The 18,882-nt window shown below is 38.1% G+C and overlaps 2 protein-coding genes across 5 annotated transcripts in view; one reads left to right on the forward strand and one right to left on the reverse strand.

Moving 5' to 3' along the window:
- Positions 1-18,882, reverse strand: part of LOC120418332 (glycerol-3-phosphate acyltransferase 1, mitochondrial) — a 26,063-nt gene continuing 7,181 nt past the window's right edge. Inside the window, exons 1-8 of one of the 4 annotated variants that reach the window (XM_039580667.2) lie at positions 17,248-17,828; positions 11,547-11,745; positions 10,979-11,095; positions 5,090-5,428; positions 4,558-5,028; positions 3,509-4,489; positions 398-743; positions 1-336 (exon numbers count right to left, since the gene is read on the reverse strand). In XM_039580667.2, the coding sequence (XP_039436601.1) occupies positions 161-336; positions 398-743; positions 3,509-4,489; positions 4,558-5,028; positions 5,090-5,428; positions 10,979-11,095; positions 11,547-11,745; positions 17,248-17,312 (2,694 nt within the window). In that variant the 5' untranslated portion in view covers positions 17,313-17,828 and the 3' untranslated portion in view covers positions 1-160. Of the gene's footprint in view, positions 337-397; positions 744-3,508; positions 4,490-4,557; positions 5,029-5,089; positions 5,429-5,519; positions 6,034-10,978; positions 11,096-11,546; positions 11,746-17,247; positions 17,830-18,882 lie in introns of those variants that run through there. The other 3 variants (XM_039580669.2, XM_039580670.2, XM_039580671.2) reach the window with 3 other exon arrangements.
- Positions 18,006-18,882, forward strand: part of LOC128092468 (uncharacterized) — an 11,150-nt gene continuing 10,273 nt past the window's right edge. The window contains exon 1 of the mRNA XM_052706339.1: positions 18,006-18,184. The gene's annotated coding sequence lies outside the window, so the exon portion shown is untranslated. The remainder of the gene's footprint in view (positions 18,185-18,882) is intronic.

Consider the following 18,882-nt stretch of genomic DNA (forward strand, 5'->3'; position numbering starts at 1 on the left):
TTGCTACTCGCCTAACCATTGTCTAAACATTTGTTACCGGAAATATGTAGGTCAAAAATTTACCTGAATGTGCTCTCTGCCTCCTCCGGAATTCGTCGCAACAGAAGAAAAAAAAAACAATAACGCAGTCTCTTGGTCACCTCCTTCAAAGTTCGACGCCTTAAAGTGGCACGAACCGCTGCACCGAGTCGATGATGGTCTGCACCTGCTCGGTCGTTTCGTTGCTCGCGGCCAGCGACACGATCCGCACGCCGGCGTTGTTCGTAATCTCGATGTGCGACCGCTTCTCCAGATACTTGAGACAGTTCCGCACGGTGTCGGTCGATATGCTTTCACCTGCACAAAGAAGGGAAACAATTAGGGTTGAGCTTTGAACAATCTTCGCCAAAACCCGTACCGTATTTACACTCTCCGGCCTCGACGCGGCCCGTAATCTCCCGGATGCACTGCTTGATGAACTCGCCCTCGACCATCGAGTTGCCGCCGACGAGCGCGTTCAGCGACACGGCCACCGCGGCGTACGTGTTGGTGAACGGGGCCAGCACCGACTGCAGCACGATCCGGTCGCAGTGCTTCTCCGCCGGAAGGAAAACCCGCTCCAGGTCGTTGGCATCGTCGTCGGCGTTATGGTTGACGGAAAGGCCATCGCTGAAGGAGTCCGTGTCGTCGTCGTCGTAGTAATCGTCCAGCTCGATGTGGGCGGCCAGCCGTTGGGCGGCCTGCTGCTCGTCGGTGTATTCGACCTGCAAGATTGCAAAATTATTAGGAATACTGTGGTGATTATTGCACTCGATCGTAATACCTATCATCTCGAGTCACGATCGAGATTTCTCGATAGTAAGATTTCGATCTTCTATCGACAAATTACGACTTACTATCGAGAAAATACGATCGTAATTTTACTATCGAGAAGCGAAAATCTACGATCAAAATTTGTTAAAGCAGTTTCAAAAATTTAAAAGCTATCAAAAATTAAAAAAGAATATTTCAAAATTTATAAAAAAATATCATTATCACTATTAAAGTGTTGAAAAAATCAAACAATTCCGCTAATATAAATAAATAAATCACATATGAATTTAAAAAAATTGAGAACAAAAATTGAGGAAAAATTCAAATATTACAAAATAAAAAAATAGAAATTTTAAAATTCCAAAATTTTAAATTTTAAAAATTTACAGTGAATTTTTAAATTAACCTATGAGTAATGGGTTTCCTTTGCAGATAGGACCATTTAAAAATTTAATCTAGAATTCTACAATTTATACATTTTAAAAATTCAATAAAAAAAATAAAAAAAATATAAATATTGAAATAACAAGCCATAGTTTCTACATTTGCATGGAAAAAGTGTTTTAAAATGCATTTACACTAGTTCAGTTGTTTTGCAATCATTAGTTTAAAACAAATGTAAGATTTGACGAAAACAAAAGTTTTAGCGAAAAAAAAAAAACATTTTGCGACAATAAACATCGACAATTTGCAAAAAATCTTTTTTTTTAAATCAACCCAAACTTGCTAAAAATGATTTAAACGCAGGGGAATGCTTTTTAAATTGATTTCAGCTGATTCCCCTTCAATTTCCATTGAAATTTTGAAGTTTTTTGAGAAATATTTTTTTTTGCCAATTTCCGATTTTTGAATTATTTTTTTTTTATCTAAATTTTTGGTTTGGTTGAGCGTTTTAGCAGAATGCATTCCTATGAATACAAAGAGACGAGTTGTTCCTTTTAATTCGACAGTCAAGAACAAGTAGTACCTACACGAAATACGTATCTGTCAAGATATTAAAATATATAGCAGAATTAAAAGGAACAACTCGTCTCCTTGCATTCATACTAAATTTTAAAGTTTTCGATTTTTTTTTTCAAAAATCTGAATTTCCGTTTTTTAATTTTTTTTTCAATTTTGAGTTTTTTTTTTATTATCTGCATTTATTTTTTTTTATTTCGGAATTTTGGATTTTTTGAACTTTTGTAAATTGTGATTTTTGAATGTTAACATATTTCAATTTAAATTTTTTTATTTCAAAATATTTTTTTTTATTCTGGGTGTTAAACTTTTTGAGCCTCGGAATGATTGATATTTTAAATTCAGTCCAGACTCGATTATCCGAAGGTCTTGGCAAATTTTCACTTGGGATAATCGAATCACATTTTTGTTGTTTGCTTATTTTTGATTGTTGAGCTTAAGTGTGACCCCTTAACCACTTTAAAGTGATTTAGATTTTTTAAATCTAGGATGGCGGCCAAAATGGCGGATATGAAATATTTAAAACATGCATTTTTGTAATTTAATAGGCAATCAACCAGTTGAATTTTACTAAAATGGGGTCGCAGAACTCGAATTTGATGTTAAAAGCAAGAAAATAAAAATTGTTTGGTCATGAACCGATTATCCGAAGTCCCATACAAACCTTCGGATAATCGAGGCTTTGGTAAATCAAGTCTGGACTATATTTGAATATTTGAATTTCAAAATTTTAAAATTTCAAGTTAAATTTTGGGATTTTTGATTTTTTTTAATATTTGAATTTCCACATTTTTTTTTAATTTGGAAATTTTTGATTTTTTAAATGCATGAATTTAAAAAAATGGAATTCAAAAAAGTAGTGAAAAATATCAAAAAAATAAGAGTTGTTAATCTAAAAAAGTATAACAATAATTGAGGAAAATAATTTAAATATTATAAATTTAGATTTTTTTTTTATTCTAAAATTTAGAAATTTTATAATTTTAAAATTCTACAAGTGTAAAATTCTGATTTTTTTTATGTTTTGAAATTTGAAATTTCCGATTTTTTTAATTTTAAAATTTTAGACTTTTTAAATTTTGACATATCGATGGCTCTGTGCTCTCTTGTACTAAGCTTGCTTGTTTTCCTATCTAGTTAAGAGTGCACAGAGGCTATCTAGTTAAGAGTGCACAGAGGCATTGATTATGAATTTTTGAACGTCTTCAAATTTTCGAATTTCGTTTTGCAATTTTTTAATGTTGAAATATTTAAATTTCTGAATTTGAAATGTTTGAATTTTAGTTTTTTTTATGAAATGTTTGAATTTTAGTTTTTTATAATGTAGGATTTTTTTTAATTTATTTGCAAAATTTCTGAATCAAAACAAAATAATTGCGATTTTTTCTATTTTTCAAGAATTTTTATGATACTTTAAGAATTTTCGTTTAGTTTCCGTTTTTTAGAATTTTCAAGCATTAGATTGCAATTTCGAATTATTTTTTTTTATTTTCTAAATTTCTCAATTCATTTTACGAATATAAATTTTTATTCATATTTGAAAATTGTATTTTTTTAACAAAGTCAATTATTTTTAAATTATGAACTTTTTAATGTGGATTTCAGAATTTTCTAACTTTTCTTTTTTTTAAATCTGAATTTTTTAATTGTTGGAATGTTTGAAATTTATAAAACAACATATCGTAAGTCGAGCAATTACGATCGAGTTAAAAAATCACCACGTAGTGGTTCATAAAGTCTCGTGCCGTGAGCTTACCGTGGGTTGTGCCAGCAGCTTCCGGTTGCGCAGCTTGTCGAAGCAATTGTCCAGCATCGTGTCCAGACTTTGGCACGGCTTCGACAGGATAAACTCGTACTTCATGAGCTCGCAGAACTCCAGACACGTCCGGTGCAGCTGCCTTCGACTCACGCTGACGTCGTCGGTGGACTGTTGCTGGGCGCGTAACCGCGATTCGGCGTTCCGGTGGAGCAGCACCGCCGAGGTGATCACGATCGAGTCCAGCGCAAAGTGCGGGATCAGACTGTTGGAGTAGTACGCCAGTTCGATCACGTTCGGGACTAGGGTTACCGGTTTGACGAAGAGTTGGCCGTTGCGGGTTTCCTTTGTGACCAGGCCGGGGCCGAGCAGCTCGGCGGCGTACTTGATCACGTCCTCGGAGGTTCCGGTGAAGCCGAGATCACGCGAATCGCCTTCTAGGACGCGACGCATTTCGTCCAGGGTTTCTGCGAGGATCGAAAGTGGCGCTCCGTCCCGGAAGCGGTTCAGCAGCAGGAATGCGAGCGCGTTGGTCGTCATGACCGAGGTAGCTTTGGCACAGTCGTACACCACGTGGCGGGCAATGTTGTCGACGAGGTGGCGCAGTTCTTGCTCTTCCTGAACGACGTCCGTTCCGAAGAGGGACGATGAGGATGGTTTGTGCTGGAGGCGCTTCATGTCGACTCCGAACTGCTGCTGAACATCCTGGGGGGTTGTTTTCTCACGTAACGAAGAGACCAGCTCGCTTAGCGCAAACGGTTCGTTAAAGTCGATCCGCATCAGGCCGTAGCGGGCTTTCAGTACCTTTACGATGCCGGCCGCGGCCGACCAGAAGCTCTCGGGGATCTTCTTCTGGCCGAGCTGCTCGCGCACAAAGTTTCCGTCGACGAGCTTTTCGTAGTTGATCGATACTGGCACGATCAGCGCATCAGCGATGCTGCGATCGTTGAACGCGTCTACGATCACCGACAGGATGCCACTCTGAAAGGAGAAATCAATGATCAACAAGCGTTAGGTGATCGGCCTGATCGCGTTTCAGCTTGACCTACCTTGGGCATGCACGGCTTTCCGGTGCGCGTTCGGCCACCCTCGATGAAGAACTCCACGTTGTGACCGGCGGTCAGCACCTTCTGCAGGTACGTATGCAAGATCGCTCGATACACGTGATCCTTCTTCCCCGTCAGCGGGTCGATCTTTCGCTTGATGAAGAACGCTCCGTCGTACCGAAGGATGTTTCCGAACACCGGAATGCGCAGGTTGTCCCCGCCGGCCACCAGCGGACACCGAATGTCGTGATTGAGCAAAATGAAGCTGACCATGATGTAGTCCAGGTGGGACCGGTGCAGCGGAAGGAAGATCAACGGAGCGTCCGGATGGGCAGCGATCGCGCGTTTGATCATGTCTACCTGCCCAGGATGGGCGGCCACCCCGGATATAAAACATGGCAGCAGCTTGTAAAGCACCCACGAGGTGATCGTCAAAGCCAGATGGGACAGCTTCGAACGCATACCGATCAATACCTGAATAAACAGACCTCACGATCACTTCCACGATCACCACCAAATCTAGCACCAAACTCACCCGTTCCGCCCGCTTCTGGTGCTTCTTGAGCATCTGATTGTAGTACGAGTCCTCGTCAAACGATTCGTCACTCTGCCCGGCAGCGATCAGCTCCTGTCGCTTCTCGTTCACCGCCTCGTCACAGGCCGTATCCAGAGCCTGCTGGACGCGATCCTCAGCCATCACGGCTCCCGCAACCTGCGGATAGTCAAACTTCTTCACCCGAGCCGCCTGCGCCAAGTGCGGACACCACACGCCCCAATCCGTCGCGTCACTATCCGTCCGACGACCCGCGTGGCTCGTCACGCGCAGAATGTCGATCGCCGTCCGGCGCCGATCCGCATCGTCCAGCTGAGTTTGCTACGAAAATGAAAAAGAAGCACCAAGATTAGATAAGCCTCACTCCCGAAGACCCCGTCGTCACACAGATGATCAACGCAAACACGTGTACCCTGGTCCGCCCTAGCCGATAGATACGATCCACTCCAAAGTGCCCTAAACTGCTACCCTGGATCATCCTGAACTCCCGGAATTATGTCACGACAAGCAACAGGTACCGCAATTTTTCCTCAATCAAACGAAAGTGAGATGAAAACTCATCTCTGCCAAAAAAAAAAAAAGCGAATGAAACGCGCGCGCACACTGACTGACTGCTTTCCAAGTCGGCGACGATTATTAATACTTTGAGGTATTTTCGCGTGGTCTGCTCGAGCTTGCGTTGAATAACGTGCAGATGAGTGTGTAAGGTTTGGCCCCTCGTGGTGTAGTTACACGGTGGTCTTTTATCTCGCTAGAATTTATCTCTCCTGACAGTCAACTCTTGCTACTCTGTTCATATTTTGATGGTTTGCAGTGAGTGAGAGTAAGCACATTCACATTCGACATGCAGAGGATCGACTGTTGTGTACACTTGTGGTTACATTTACAGGTCGTCGTCGTTCGAATCGCTATGGTTTGAGTAAAAAGATACACAGGCGGAAGGTGCTTGAAAATCGAGATTGCATGCACTAGTTACTCTGTTGAGATAATAGTGAATGTTGTATGTGTAGTGATGCTCATCATATGAACCGATCTAGTACTTCATTAATTTAAAATGAACTCCAGTATTTTGAACATTGACTTCAAAGAGAAACTGCATTTGTCATATAAATATAAATAACTACTCAACCTAACTGCACTGCCGTTCTACGCATAATTGTCCCATGTACAAAAAAGTGCAACTGAGAAAAACGCGATTGAAATTTTTCGACCGATTTCTGTGTTTCTACGCATAATTGTCCCGTGGGTTCCTATTCGCCCTATGTGTCCCTAATCGCCCCAGTTAGCAGTTTATCACCCTTATTTGTGATTATCTTGCTATACAACAGGTAAACAAGACATAATGCTTAGTAAAACTAATGATTCCGTGTAAGAAAATACTTGGTGGGACAATTATGCGTAGAAGTTCAACGATGGGACAAACAGACTTGGTGTTGTTTTTGATGAGTTTCCGAACAAAGTACCAGATTTTATGTGTTTTTCTTAAAGTACACATCAAACTTAACTTAAAAATGTCATAAAGTCAAAATCGTCCAAAACTGACATGGGACAATTATGCGTAGAACGGCAGTGCAGTTACAGCAATATTCTATTTAAAGTATTCACGATGGGTTCTAGAAATGATTGTATGATGAAAAGTATTAAGGGACATTACAATCGTTTGTATCTACTGTTTAAATGTGTAACATAACATATCTGATGTTTTTTAAATCTAGTACCTCTAACAACTCGATTGGTTCAATCTAGTACTTCAATTGCTATTTCGATAACAGATCCAAAGAATTCAGACTGATCTTTGTAATTAATTCAATACAGAGTCCAAAAAATAATAATACTTTATAAAAATTCCGGAATTTCAAAAATATCAAAATAGAAAAAAAAGCTTTTTTGCAAAAAAATACTTTTTTATTAAATTTTGTAAATGCATTTGTAATGCCAAATAAGCCAATCATTTTTTCAAAGGCATAGCTACTGTACCAGATTTTGCACTAACCTAACCTTCAACGCCAAAAATGCCTTTTTTAGGCCCCTAAAACATAGCAAAAAAAAGTCGAAGATTATAAAAAAATCAGGATTAAACTTTTTGTGTTTAAAAGGTGAAATAAAAAATCCGGATTTTTTTCCGCAGACACCAAATCGAACAGAAATGTATGGACAGGCCCTAACATTGTTTTAAAACTTGCGAAGTTCGAAACGTCTTAACATATTTTTCATAGATTTTTTTAAATCCTGGATATAAAAAAATAATTTATTTAAAAAATAATAATTGAAATGTTACATAAGAAATGTTACACATTTTGAATCTTAAAATTTCCCATTTTTATAATTATAAAATTTATCAATTCTTAAATAAAAAAAAATGGCATTACAAATTAACACCTAAATTTTAAAAACAAACAAAAAACTTTGGTTACAAAATTATAGAAAAACATAGTTTTTTTTAATAATTTGAGATTTCTAAAATTTTAAAACCTCAGAGTTTTAGAATTTTTTATTTGGAAAATTTATGATTTTTTTTTTAAATCCCAAAGATTTTTTGAAATAGAGAATTTTTGAATTTATTATATTTTATAAGTTTCAAATTCAGGATTGTAGATTTTTTAGAATTATAACATTTTAGAGTTTGAGGATATTGAAGAAATCCAGCATTTAAAATTTTACGAGTTAGTTTTAATTTTGAAATTGTAATGGTATTAGAATTTATGAATTACGAAAAAGTTTAAATTTTAGAATACCGCCTTTAATTTTTTTTCTGGATTCAAATTTAAAAAAAATAGATTTTCCAAAAATTAAAAAAATGATGAATTTTTAAATTCTTAAAAATATTTTTATGAAAATTTGAATTAAAGATCTTGGAATTGTATCTTGGAATTGAGTATTCAGAAATTCTTATATTTCCTTAAGGATTATAAAATTAAGAAATTAAATTTAGAATTTTGAATTGTTTTTATTTTTTATTTTAGGGTTTAAATTTTTATTTGGTTATAAATATTTAGATCTCCGGTTTCTAAACCCGAATTGAGTTTTGTAGTGTTTGAATTGAAGAAATTTAGATTTAGGAATTTGAGAATTACTACAAAACTGTGGCCCAAATATTCAAAATCTGTAAAAATAAAATAAAACATACATTAAATAAGCATAAATAAAAGTTTTGCAATGTGTGCTTAAAAGGATAAAATCGATTTTTTTTTTTCAATGAAAATTTAAATTTTCAGCAATAATCTTGAAATTTAATTTGCATTGGCCTTATTACCAACATGAACAAATTGTATTAATTTGGAATCGTAATCATTAACATTTTTATTTACCGTAAACCGGGGTGACTTTGATAGGATTTCAATTTGTTTTTGGAATATTTTCCAACAGGAAAGGTTTTTCTCAAGATTATTTTTTTCAAAACATGTACTGGGGTAGGCCACACAAAGTCCATGCACTGTTTTGGAAAAAAAGTTTTTTCAATAGTGTTTAGAAAAATAGTTACGTTAAAAATTCTTAGTTTAAATTCCGGGGTGACTTTGATAGTCATAGTTTTTCTTGTTAAAATCATATTTAAGATGTTCAAACTTTATTTGTACGTTAAATGTACCATCACTAAGGTTGCTGATACAGTTTTTAAGAAAAAAATCACTGTTTATAATTAGTTAACTAAGTTTATAAGCTTTTCAACAAAATACATATAAATTTTAGGTAAAATTGTTAAAAAGTCGGATTTTTGCCTGAAATTTGTTAAAACTAGTTTTGTTTATAACACGAATCACAAGTTTTCACATTTGACATGAAATTTGTTCAACTGAAATTGCCTATAAATTTTAAGTTTTTTTTAAGCTGTGTTTCAAAAACACATATTTTTTATTGTTTGCAAACTTATTTAACCTTCTCCTAGTGGAAAATTGTCCAAAGAATCCGAAAATGCATTCCGTTTTCCGATTCAAAATCATGTTCATTGAGAAAATCATGACACTTTGAGAAGTTTAAAAAAATGACTTTCATCAACATTTTCTTAACTATAGTTGACTAACTTTTTGAACTTTTCAAAATTTTATGAAAAGTTCTTTTTGAGGTACTTTGAACACTTCTCTTCCACGGTCAGTATGATTCTAAACCATTCCGTACGTATTTTAATTGTACTTTTCATTTTGCGGAAAAATCGCAAACCTATCAAAGTCACCCCGGCTATCAAAGGCACCCCGTTTTACGGTAATTTGAACATGGATAATTAGTTCAATTAATTTAACAATTTTCGAGAAATTTTTATTCAAAATAACAAAAATAAATTTGAAAATCTAGTTTTTCCTCTAGTACATAAATATAAATCTAGTACTGTATTCTAATTCTAGTACTGCATTTTAACCACTTTTTATTGCGCAGAGATTTTTTTTAAAAAGGCTGTACTAGAATTTTTGAATTTTCTCCTACTTTCTTAATTCTGATACAGTGATTTTATTGAAAAATCAAGTAAAAACAATGAGGCAAGATATTTCCATGTTAATCTTAAAGTAGTGTTAAAATGTAATACTGTAGAGTTATTTTACTTTTTCTACCGAACAGAATTAATGCTAAACACATTGATTAAAAAAAATCTACAAAACGTCGCTGTCACTATAAAATCACGTGTATTGGTAAATTTCGCGCTGCACGCGATTGTTATTATTACGCGCGCGTGCCCTGCTCCGTTTGGCCGTCGCCGTGTCACAGAGTTTAAACGACGTCGCTCTTCCTAGCTGTATAGTGCAAAACCGGAAAGCATAAATAGACAAAGTGCCTCCGAGTGCTAGCCCGATTTAAACGATCGCGCGCGATTTACGTGCGCACCACCGTTTGAGCAGTTTGAAGGGAGAAGATCGCTTTGTTATGAAGGAAATTGTAAGGGTAAATTGATTTCTAAGTTTTCTGATTTAAACTGTTGATTTTAAATAAGCAAGGAAATAGGTAGGAACAAATTTGTTTTTGCCTTCCTCACTTTACTGAGGAAAGGTTATAAAATCACTCGAAATATGAACTTTTTAATTAGACCTCCTAGACCTACCGTCATTTATACATATCGACTCAGAATCACCAGCTGAACAAATGTCTGTGTGTTTGGCTGTATGTAGACATGTGTACCGAATCAATGTCACTGGAATATCTCGTCACTGGTTGGGCCGATTTTGACCGTATTGGTCTCATTCGATTTGTCTTAAGTCCCTATTGAAATTCATAAGATTTAGTAAAGCACATCAAAAGTAATGCTTAAAAAACTGTTGCATGTAAATATCACAATTTGCAAAAAATTGTGGTTTTTGCATGGAAACCTGCCATATTATATATTTTTAAAATGGTTTTGAAATAACCTTTCTTGTGGATTAAGAATTTTCAATGTCTGACTTACCTATCTAAAATTACAAGCAGTTTTAAAAAATGCTCTGAATTTAGATAACCTCAATCTATTTCCCAACGGCGGTGTATATACAATCTTGATAAAAAGTCTGTAGGTAGTCTGTTTTTTTTTACTCATCACTTATTTATATAAGGACCTCTTTGGTGCTGCGATCACGTTAGGGGCGATCCATAAACTATGTGGACACTTCAGGGGGGTTGGAACCTCTCTATAAATGAGAGGAAGGCACCAACCACCTAAAGGTGTATTATGTAACGTTTTAATCTAGTACTACAGTAGCAGTTGTGTAATCCTAAGTAATTTTGTGTTATTACTTATCAACATATTCTAGACAACCCATGACCAAGATACACAAATCTAGTACTACACAATACATCATAACATAATCACATAAAAACAACGTACTAGAATACTACAATCTTTAAGCTACTTAAAAAACCTTACACCGATACGCTGTTGTGTATTTTTGTGTGTGCGGTACTAGATCAACTTACTACTGGTGCGTTCGGTGTGCAGAACCGGCACGCCAGCTCGGACGTGCCGGTGCGAATGTCGGGCATAACGTGCGGCGGGGCCGAATCCTTCATCTGGTACAGGCTCTCCTCGCGCCGCTGTGTGTTGAAGTGTTGGTGGTTGTTGACGTGTTGAAGGGGGGGGCGGGGTTTAAATAGGTGGGGTAGTAGAACAAGCCACAGTAGTAGAAGCGGGGAAAAGGGTTTTTTTTACCAAATCCATAGTTGTTTAGTACATTTTGTTTTTGTACACGGAATAGCGGCATGAAAAATAAAAATAAATGGTTATAGTTGTAACACGTGCGTTATTTACATTTTTTTTTTAGATTTATATTCTGTCTGTCACAAGATGCATTCATGCATCGCCGTGCCAAACGGAGCTGCCAATTGACCTCACGCCAATTAGGTTGATTGGTTCTCACGGTCGCAGTGTGAGAGAATCGTTTCCCTACACCACACGCGGGTAGTACTAGAATACACCTTAGTATTCACAAAGCGAGTAATGTACAACCATCAACCGCGCAATCTAGTACCACACCTAAGCACGTACCTTCCGCTCGTTGTCCTTGTTCATCTGGCGCTCGCGACGCATCGGTTCGCCGAAACGCTTCAGCATCGCGTACGTCGAGAAGCCACCGGCGGCCTCGACGGTCTGCGTGGTGCCACCGGTACCGAACATCCCCGGCAAACGGAACGACCCGTACGCCTCCTGCACACGGTTTGATATTATGTCCACCATGTCGGTTCCTCTGAAACGAAAAGTGCAAATAGAAATCGTTCAAATTAATCAGCGGACACGAAGAATGCAGCAAATCATGACGCGAACGCCATGTCAGTGTGAGTTTGAGAAGAAGAAAAAGGTGTAAACAATACAACACGCGATTCAAAGTCCCACCAATACAATGACAGAACGTCACGAGCAGTTGGCCATGCGAACATTCGACCGATCGATGATCGCCGAGGCAATTTGTTTTCAATCTCGCAGTAGGCTTTGCAAAACAGACAACGATTTCGTTGATGCGGTACTAGATTAGATTAGCGCGTGTCAGTCAGCTGGAGTTCGCATTGCAAATTGGATATTTTGTTGATGGATGAGCTGCTAACTGATTAATCACTTGTTGTTTTCTAGCTGTGTCATCCGAAATCACTTGAGTGCCCTTTGTTTACACTCGCGTTGTTATCGACTTTATGAACTTTGGCAGCTGCTGTTGTTGTTTTCATCACAAAGTTCGATTGAATCAACGAGCAAAAAATTACAGATAATCTCTATTCTAGTACGTCATCTACGGTCATTAGAGGGATGCGTGAGTGCATCAGGGTAATTTTGCTGTAAGATTTTGAAGGTTTATCCGGTGAACGTGCCCGCGGACGTGCGAGCGTACGTGACGCCAAGACTAACAAACCCAGGGTGGCGTGGTCACATCGTGCGGACGACGACGGATTGCACAAGAACCCTACCAATACGTGCAAACATTTCGGTTGATCGCGGGTTGCCACAATCAACGCGGAACACCGCAGATGATAGTAGAATCGGTCACGCACATGCAAAATGGCGCTACCATTGCATCAGAAAAGGATTTTAGGAAATGTTGGAAGCAATCGATCAAGAAATAAAAACATTCTAGTACCTCAGTTTGAACAACCCAACTTCGATAGAGTCAAATCTGAAAGGTTCTCAAAGGCATCTGTCACGCGGTCGTCCGTGTGCCCAATTCCGAACCCCGCGCGCTGTAATCATCATGTTGTTTACAAACATTGAAGGTCAGCTTCTCTCTGCGGCCAACTTAGCATGCCATGCGCACGAACTGCAACTACACTGGATGATGAAAAGTAACTCTACAACCTCACACTAGGTCACCTACACCGGTTCTAATTTGCCTCGTTTAATGACCATAAACTGCCACCCGCTTCGCGACAACTCATTTGTAGGTTAGTCAAAGTGACGCTGCGATCAAAGTTTCGCGATCCGGTGGTCAACAACCTTCGGCGTTCGCCGGCTCGGCTGTGTCGCCACGTCATTGGGGAGCTGTTACGATTAGTAAACAGGGGACGTTGCTTCCGCTGTTCCGACATCTTCTTCGTAATCGTCGTTTGGGTAATCCCGCACAATGGAATGACCCTTGGGTTAGGTTAGAATCGCAACGGTCTTAGGCCAATGACAGTCACAGTAGGCCGTGGAGTCACTTTCGCCTTAAGTAATGAGTTGAGGTTCGCCCTAAGAATCATGGCGACATGGTTTGTGCAAATCGTTGTTGGTTGCACTCGGTTCTGAATGGCATCGCACTCTTGGATTGCTCGCCGATGAATGGGGCTATTTTTAGAGCGCGGCATTGTATATATTGTGTGTGGGGCCGGATAGTGCTGGCCGGTGAGGATAGATTGAGCTGAATTAAGGGCTTGTGCGCTACTTAAGTGATATAAGAGTGGCGGTTTGATGAGCTTTCTCAGCTGGTTAAGTGATAACAAGTGCAAATATCGCAGAAAAAAACCTATCTGTTTGCTTCTGAGACGATAATCTTCTCAACAAAATAAAATCGTGTAATTCATTGGAAATACCCAAAAACAAAATATCGTTCCATAACCACCGTCACTACGATAAAACGTAGTGGCGGAGGTGTAGATAAAAAGCCCAAAAAAAAACAAATCTTTGATACGTTGAACTGATTTGGATCCTTTATCAGTTTGACGACCTGCCTGGTAACAAGAAAAAAAAAGAACCCAACGCGATTTTGCGCCTTTCCTTGGCAAGGTCATCACAAGTCTAGTGACTCACAAGGCACCACCACTTATCGAGGGCAAAAAAGGTGCAAAAATTGCAACGCAGACAGTTGATTAGCGACTTCAACTGAGGTCTCCAATTGAAGCTTTGTTTTGGTGTTTGTGTAGAGATACGTGAGATTTTCAGGTTGTAAATGCCCAATAAAAGCTAAATTAAATTTTAATTGTTAATCTGTTGCGAATTTTTTTTAAAGGTGACTCGAAATCAGATTATAAAAATTTGGACGTTAAAAAAACGTTTTAAAAATATGATTTCATCAAATGATTTTGTTTTTTCAAGAATAAACATATCATCCTGCATTTTGTTTGAGACATGTTTAAAAACATCTTGGGCTTTCTCCACCAAAAAAAAAAAAAAAAAAAAGAATAGCGAAAAATTATCGTGAGCTCATTGCCAAACTTCAAACTATTTCATGGAAATTGCATGTCTTACAAGTGTCTTACAAATTTCCGAATATTATAACCGGTAGAGTACTTTTCGATTTCAAATTTGGTTTAGCTCTTAAATATTATATTTTTATTTGTTTGAACACCTTTTTGATATTTTTCAAATAAGAAAAATAGAAAATTAAAAGAAACATATTTTGGGGATTCAACTTTTAGTAATACAATGTTAAATAAAGAAATGAGTAATTTTCCTGAATTTTCCTAAGTTCTAATTATGTATAATCTAAAACTTTATTTATTTATTTATTTAATTCAAATAATGTAACTTAAGGCTTAGCCTTTTAATTTGTTACAAAGTGTGTAGATGCAGGATTTAAATCAATATCGATAAATCGATTCCTTAATGCTATGCTTCTCTTTATCCTAATTCTAATTTACGCTGGCGAGTTCTGACAGTAGGTTTTCTTTGAATTTTTTATAAGAATGACTATTTGTTATACTAATGCTTAATTGATTCCAATTCACAACCCCTCTTGCGAAGAAAGATTGCTTATAGTAAAAAGACGAATGTTGCGGTATCAAAAAACTTTTAGTTCTTGTAGATCTTAACGGTCTGAGTTTAGTATATAAATATTCTGGTTTTTTTAGTATGAATAATTCTGAACAAGTTAACACATGAACGAAATTTATAGAATTGCGAAAAATTACATCCAATAAGTTTTTTCTGCAAGTGAGTAACTCTAGATATTCTTGGAAGGCTATAAACAAATCTTAGACATGAATTAAGTGCCACCCTAAGTCGATCAAGGGCTGCCATAGATGCATTTGTGTACAAGAAATCTCCATAAATAAAATGCGGAAAAAGCAGGGTTTTAAAAATTCGAATTTTAGTTGCTATGTCTAGATGTCTGGCTACAAGATGTAATTTCTTTAATGTTCCATACATTTTTCCACGATGAATGTTGATTTGGGTCTCCCAAAACTATGCCGAAGACACCAAGTCGATCAGAAAAATCCATCTCAAATACAGATTTTTATATATTTATGCACGCATTTTGTATGACCAGTAGGGTGGATACGGATTTTGAAATGTTCTCAGATCAAGTGCTGGTGTGGTTCCCCTTGTAGGGCATACCCATACGGACTCTCATGTCAAATTTCAGCTCATTTGGTTGAAAACTGGCTTGTCTCAAGCGAGTTCAAGTTTATATGGGATTTACAATGGGAAATTTTGAATGTTTGTTCATTCGCTCCTACAGGCCTGGGGATAACATGTAGAAACTTCTAGGATGGCTAGAAATGAGCGGAATCGTCTGGAGAACAACTTTCCCGAAGAGACCAGGTCGATTCGTTCAACCCTCATCGGGCTCAACGGCATAACATCCGGGGTCTTCGGAACCAACGGTTTCCCCCAGAAAAGCATCACATTTTCCTTAGCATGCTATGAATGCTTGATGAACACCGCGACGCCAAATGTCAAACAACTACCACGTGGACTAGCTTGCCTAAAAATGTGTTTTTGTTACTTTTTGAACTATAGAGTTCTCAGTGAATTCAAAATAATCTTGATAATATTTAGCTGTATTCTAAACCTCCAAATAAGAAAAAAAAACTGTTTTAGTGCAAATTTTACAATCACGTGGTAGCTGTTTGACATGTGACGTCGCGGTGTTAATCAAGCATTCATAGCATGCTAAGGAAAATGCAGGATAAGGTTGGTCCATTCTGCCCCAAGTGGATTTTAATTTAACACTTCCAACACCAAGCCTCTAAATGATTTGAAGGTTGCGTTGTTGTTTGTTTACCTTGGTAGTAACAGCTAGTAACATTATAAGCATTGAACAAACTTTTTCAAAAAATCAATCTTTTCAGAAAGCTTATTTAAAAACCTTAAAATAAACAACATTTACGTGGGTTTGTCAATAAATTTACATTTTTGCTCATAATTCGAAAAATACAATGAATTCAAATGTCGTTTTCGGTATGGTGATGCTATGTGACGTCCTTTATAAGACCCTTGCCTTACAGTTAGTCTAAATCCATTCTAAAGCCCAAATCCAATGGTGGGTCATTCTGCCCCCCTGGTCGATTCATCATCAGCAAGTTTGAGTAAAAATGTTTTTTTTTTTTACAAACCCCGCCTCTAGGCAGGCTTCAATCTAAAAATTCACCAAAAATCCTTTTTTTTACCAATTTTAGATGTTTAAAAGAAGAACGTTGGAAAGAAGAACTCTTGAAGTTTGACTTGTTTTTTTGTGAACTTGCCAATGTTTTTCATAAATGATTTTTTTTCTGGGGTCAACTTTGGCTGTATTTTTTTACAAACTTTTCCTATATTGTATGCCAAAATAAGAATGTAGTAATTTTTTAAGTGTCCCGACTAAACAAAGTGATAGTAAAAACATGATAAATGAAATTAAAAAACTAAAAATGAAACAAGAGAAGTAAAGTTTTTCGTAGAACAAAAGTTAATCAAAACGACCTCCTGAACAAGGGAAAAATAAAAATATTAGATGAAATATTTGGGCATTAGACGAATAAAAAACTTGTAAAAGATCATCCAAGTGATAGGTGGATATAAATAATTTATTGAAAACCAATTTATTCCAAGGAAATGCAATTCGTATTTTCAATTCACACCCAAACAATGCCGTAAAGAAACTGCTTTATTTTCCTTGTCAAAGCATTACTCAATGACATCCACACCAGAACAAGCGCCGAACAAAGACGCCAGCAGCAGGCGCAGGTAATAGTAAATGAATTGCTGCTGCAAGTACGTTAGTACTCAAGCCTCTAGTAGGCGAATGGTGTTGCCATTTCGCTCTCGAACCGTCAACAAACAAACAAAACCGACGACGACGAATTCGTACTCGCGCCCGCGATCGATCCTCCAAGGTTGGGAAAATTTCTCCGCGCCGTAATCAACGGGCGATCGCGCGCCGCCTACTTAGAGAGCCTAGCCCAGAGGTCATCTCGGCAGCGGCAGATCAGCACGAGAACGCGCAAAGTGCGCAATATAGCTTGCTTGCGCGACTGACAGGTCGATCAAAGCCTACTACTAAGAACATTGGGCGGTTGTTAGGTACCTGCTCTTGTTGAAGAAGTATCCAACGACGGCGAGGAACAGCAACACTTCGACGATTCCGACCATTGTGACTTTTTTTTTGTTTTTTTTTTTTAATTTGACACAACACAACACTGACGGCTGGTCGGGACAATGTAGAGTTTGTCTACTCTGCTTCTGGACACCGGCAGGAACCACCTGTTCAATCAATTTATCAGCAGATAAAGAAGCCCAACTCGTCACTTCAAAAAAACACTTGTCTTCCTTCTTGCGTGGTGCGTTACACTTGAGCTGAGCTGCGCGGAGGAGAAACCTCTCAAAAGCCCCCAAAATCCGGCAGTTCCGGATCGATCACGCCACCACCGTAGTCGTCACCGACGATTCACCTCACCGCACTACCCTTGCTTGGCACTTGTCCAAAAACGCGGCGTCGGCGATTACCGAAAAAAGAAATCCGAACCTCCCGAAACCAACCAACTCGGAACCCGCTGAACCGTGAACCCAGTCGGTTAGAGATAGCCCGCGACGTTGTCGTCTTGGTCTCGGTCTCGGAGACCACCACAGTTACGAAGGTTAAACTCAACCGATGCTGCTTCCGAACCGAACATGTCGGTCAGTGAAATGCGACTGAAAGTCGGCTGCAGCTGGGGCGAGTGTTTTGTAGAAACATGAACCCCGAGCTCTCTCGGGTACTACTGAGCGGCGACTTAGTAGATGTGACTACACAGTAAACCCGCGCGCTGATAAGTGTACGTACAGAGCGCACTCAGTATATAGTTCTGCGAGGGGTCCACCTCTAAGAACATCGCATTGGCAAGCCCCTTGGCGCGCGCGCTCATATCGTAGTAGGCTTGATACGCAGCATACACTTGATACGCGTTGACTTAGTAGGCCGGCCGGTCGGCAAGTCGTCGTCCCTCGGATGTGATGAAGCTGTCTGGTGTTCGCTGTACCTATAGGTAATACGAGTTCTGTCATGGCTTGCTGTGGTCGCACCGGACAGAGCGATTGTTGGAGCAGTAAATTAGCACTTGCGATATGTTTGTTGTTGCGTTCGAGACGAGTATGGAGTGTGTCGCTGGTTGAGCGGTTATTGTACCCTACTTATGGTTCTGCGTAGTAGTTGTCATTCGATTGGCATAGTTCTGCTATATAAATTGGCTATATAAGAGCAGAAGAGCTTCCGATGCGGTCAAGATTTTTAATTTTTATACATTTACAGTCCCGATTCCGGATTACCGCCTTATTGACCGCCATCTTGGATTACAAATTCTCAAATCAATTTAAGGCATTTTCGGGGTCGTATTTGACCTCAACAATTCAATATAAAATTTAAAAAACTTGATACGATTATCCGAAGTGATTTTTTTTTTCGAGGCTTTTGGATAATCAGATAAAAACTAAGACTTTTAACTGTATTTCTGACTGTTAAATTTTCTGACAGTTCAATCTTATTTTATCGTGTATTGTTTTACTTTTAAACTCACAAATAGCTTTCCCTGATGATTTAACATCAAATCAATCGCAAAAAAAGCTTTTGTTATTTTGTTTATAACACCATAGAAACGACCACGTCTTTTTTAATGCAACTGATTGCATTCGACTATAGTAATTAGCAGTACTTTTTGGAGAAAAAATATGAATCGTGAAAAAAATT

Source organism: Culex pipiens, chromosome 1, assembly GCF_016801865.2.
Source record: "Culex pipiens pallens isolate TS chromosome 1, TS_CPP_V2, whole genome shotgun sequence".
Taxonomy (NCBI): domain Eukaryota; kingdom Metazoa; phylum Arthropoda; class Insecta; order Diptera; family Culicidae; genus Culex; species Culex pipiens.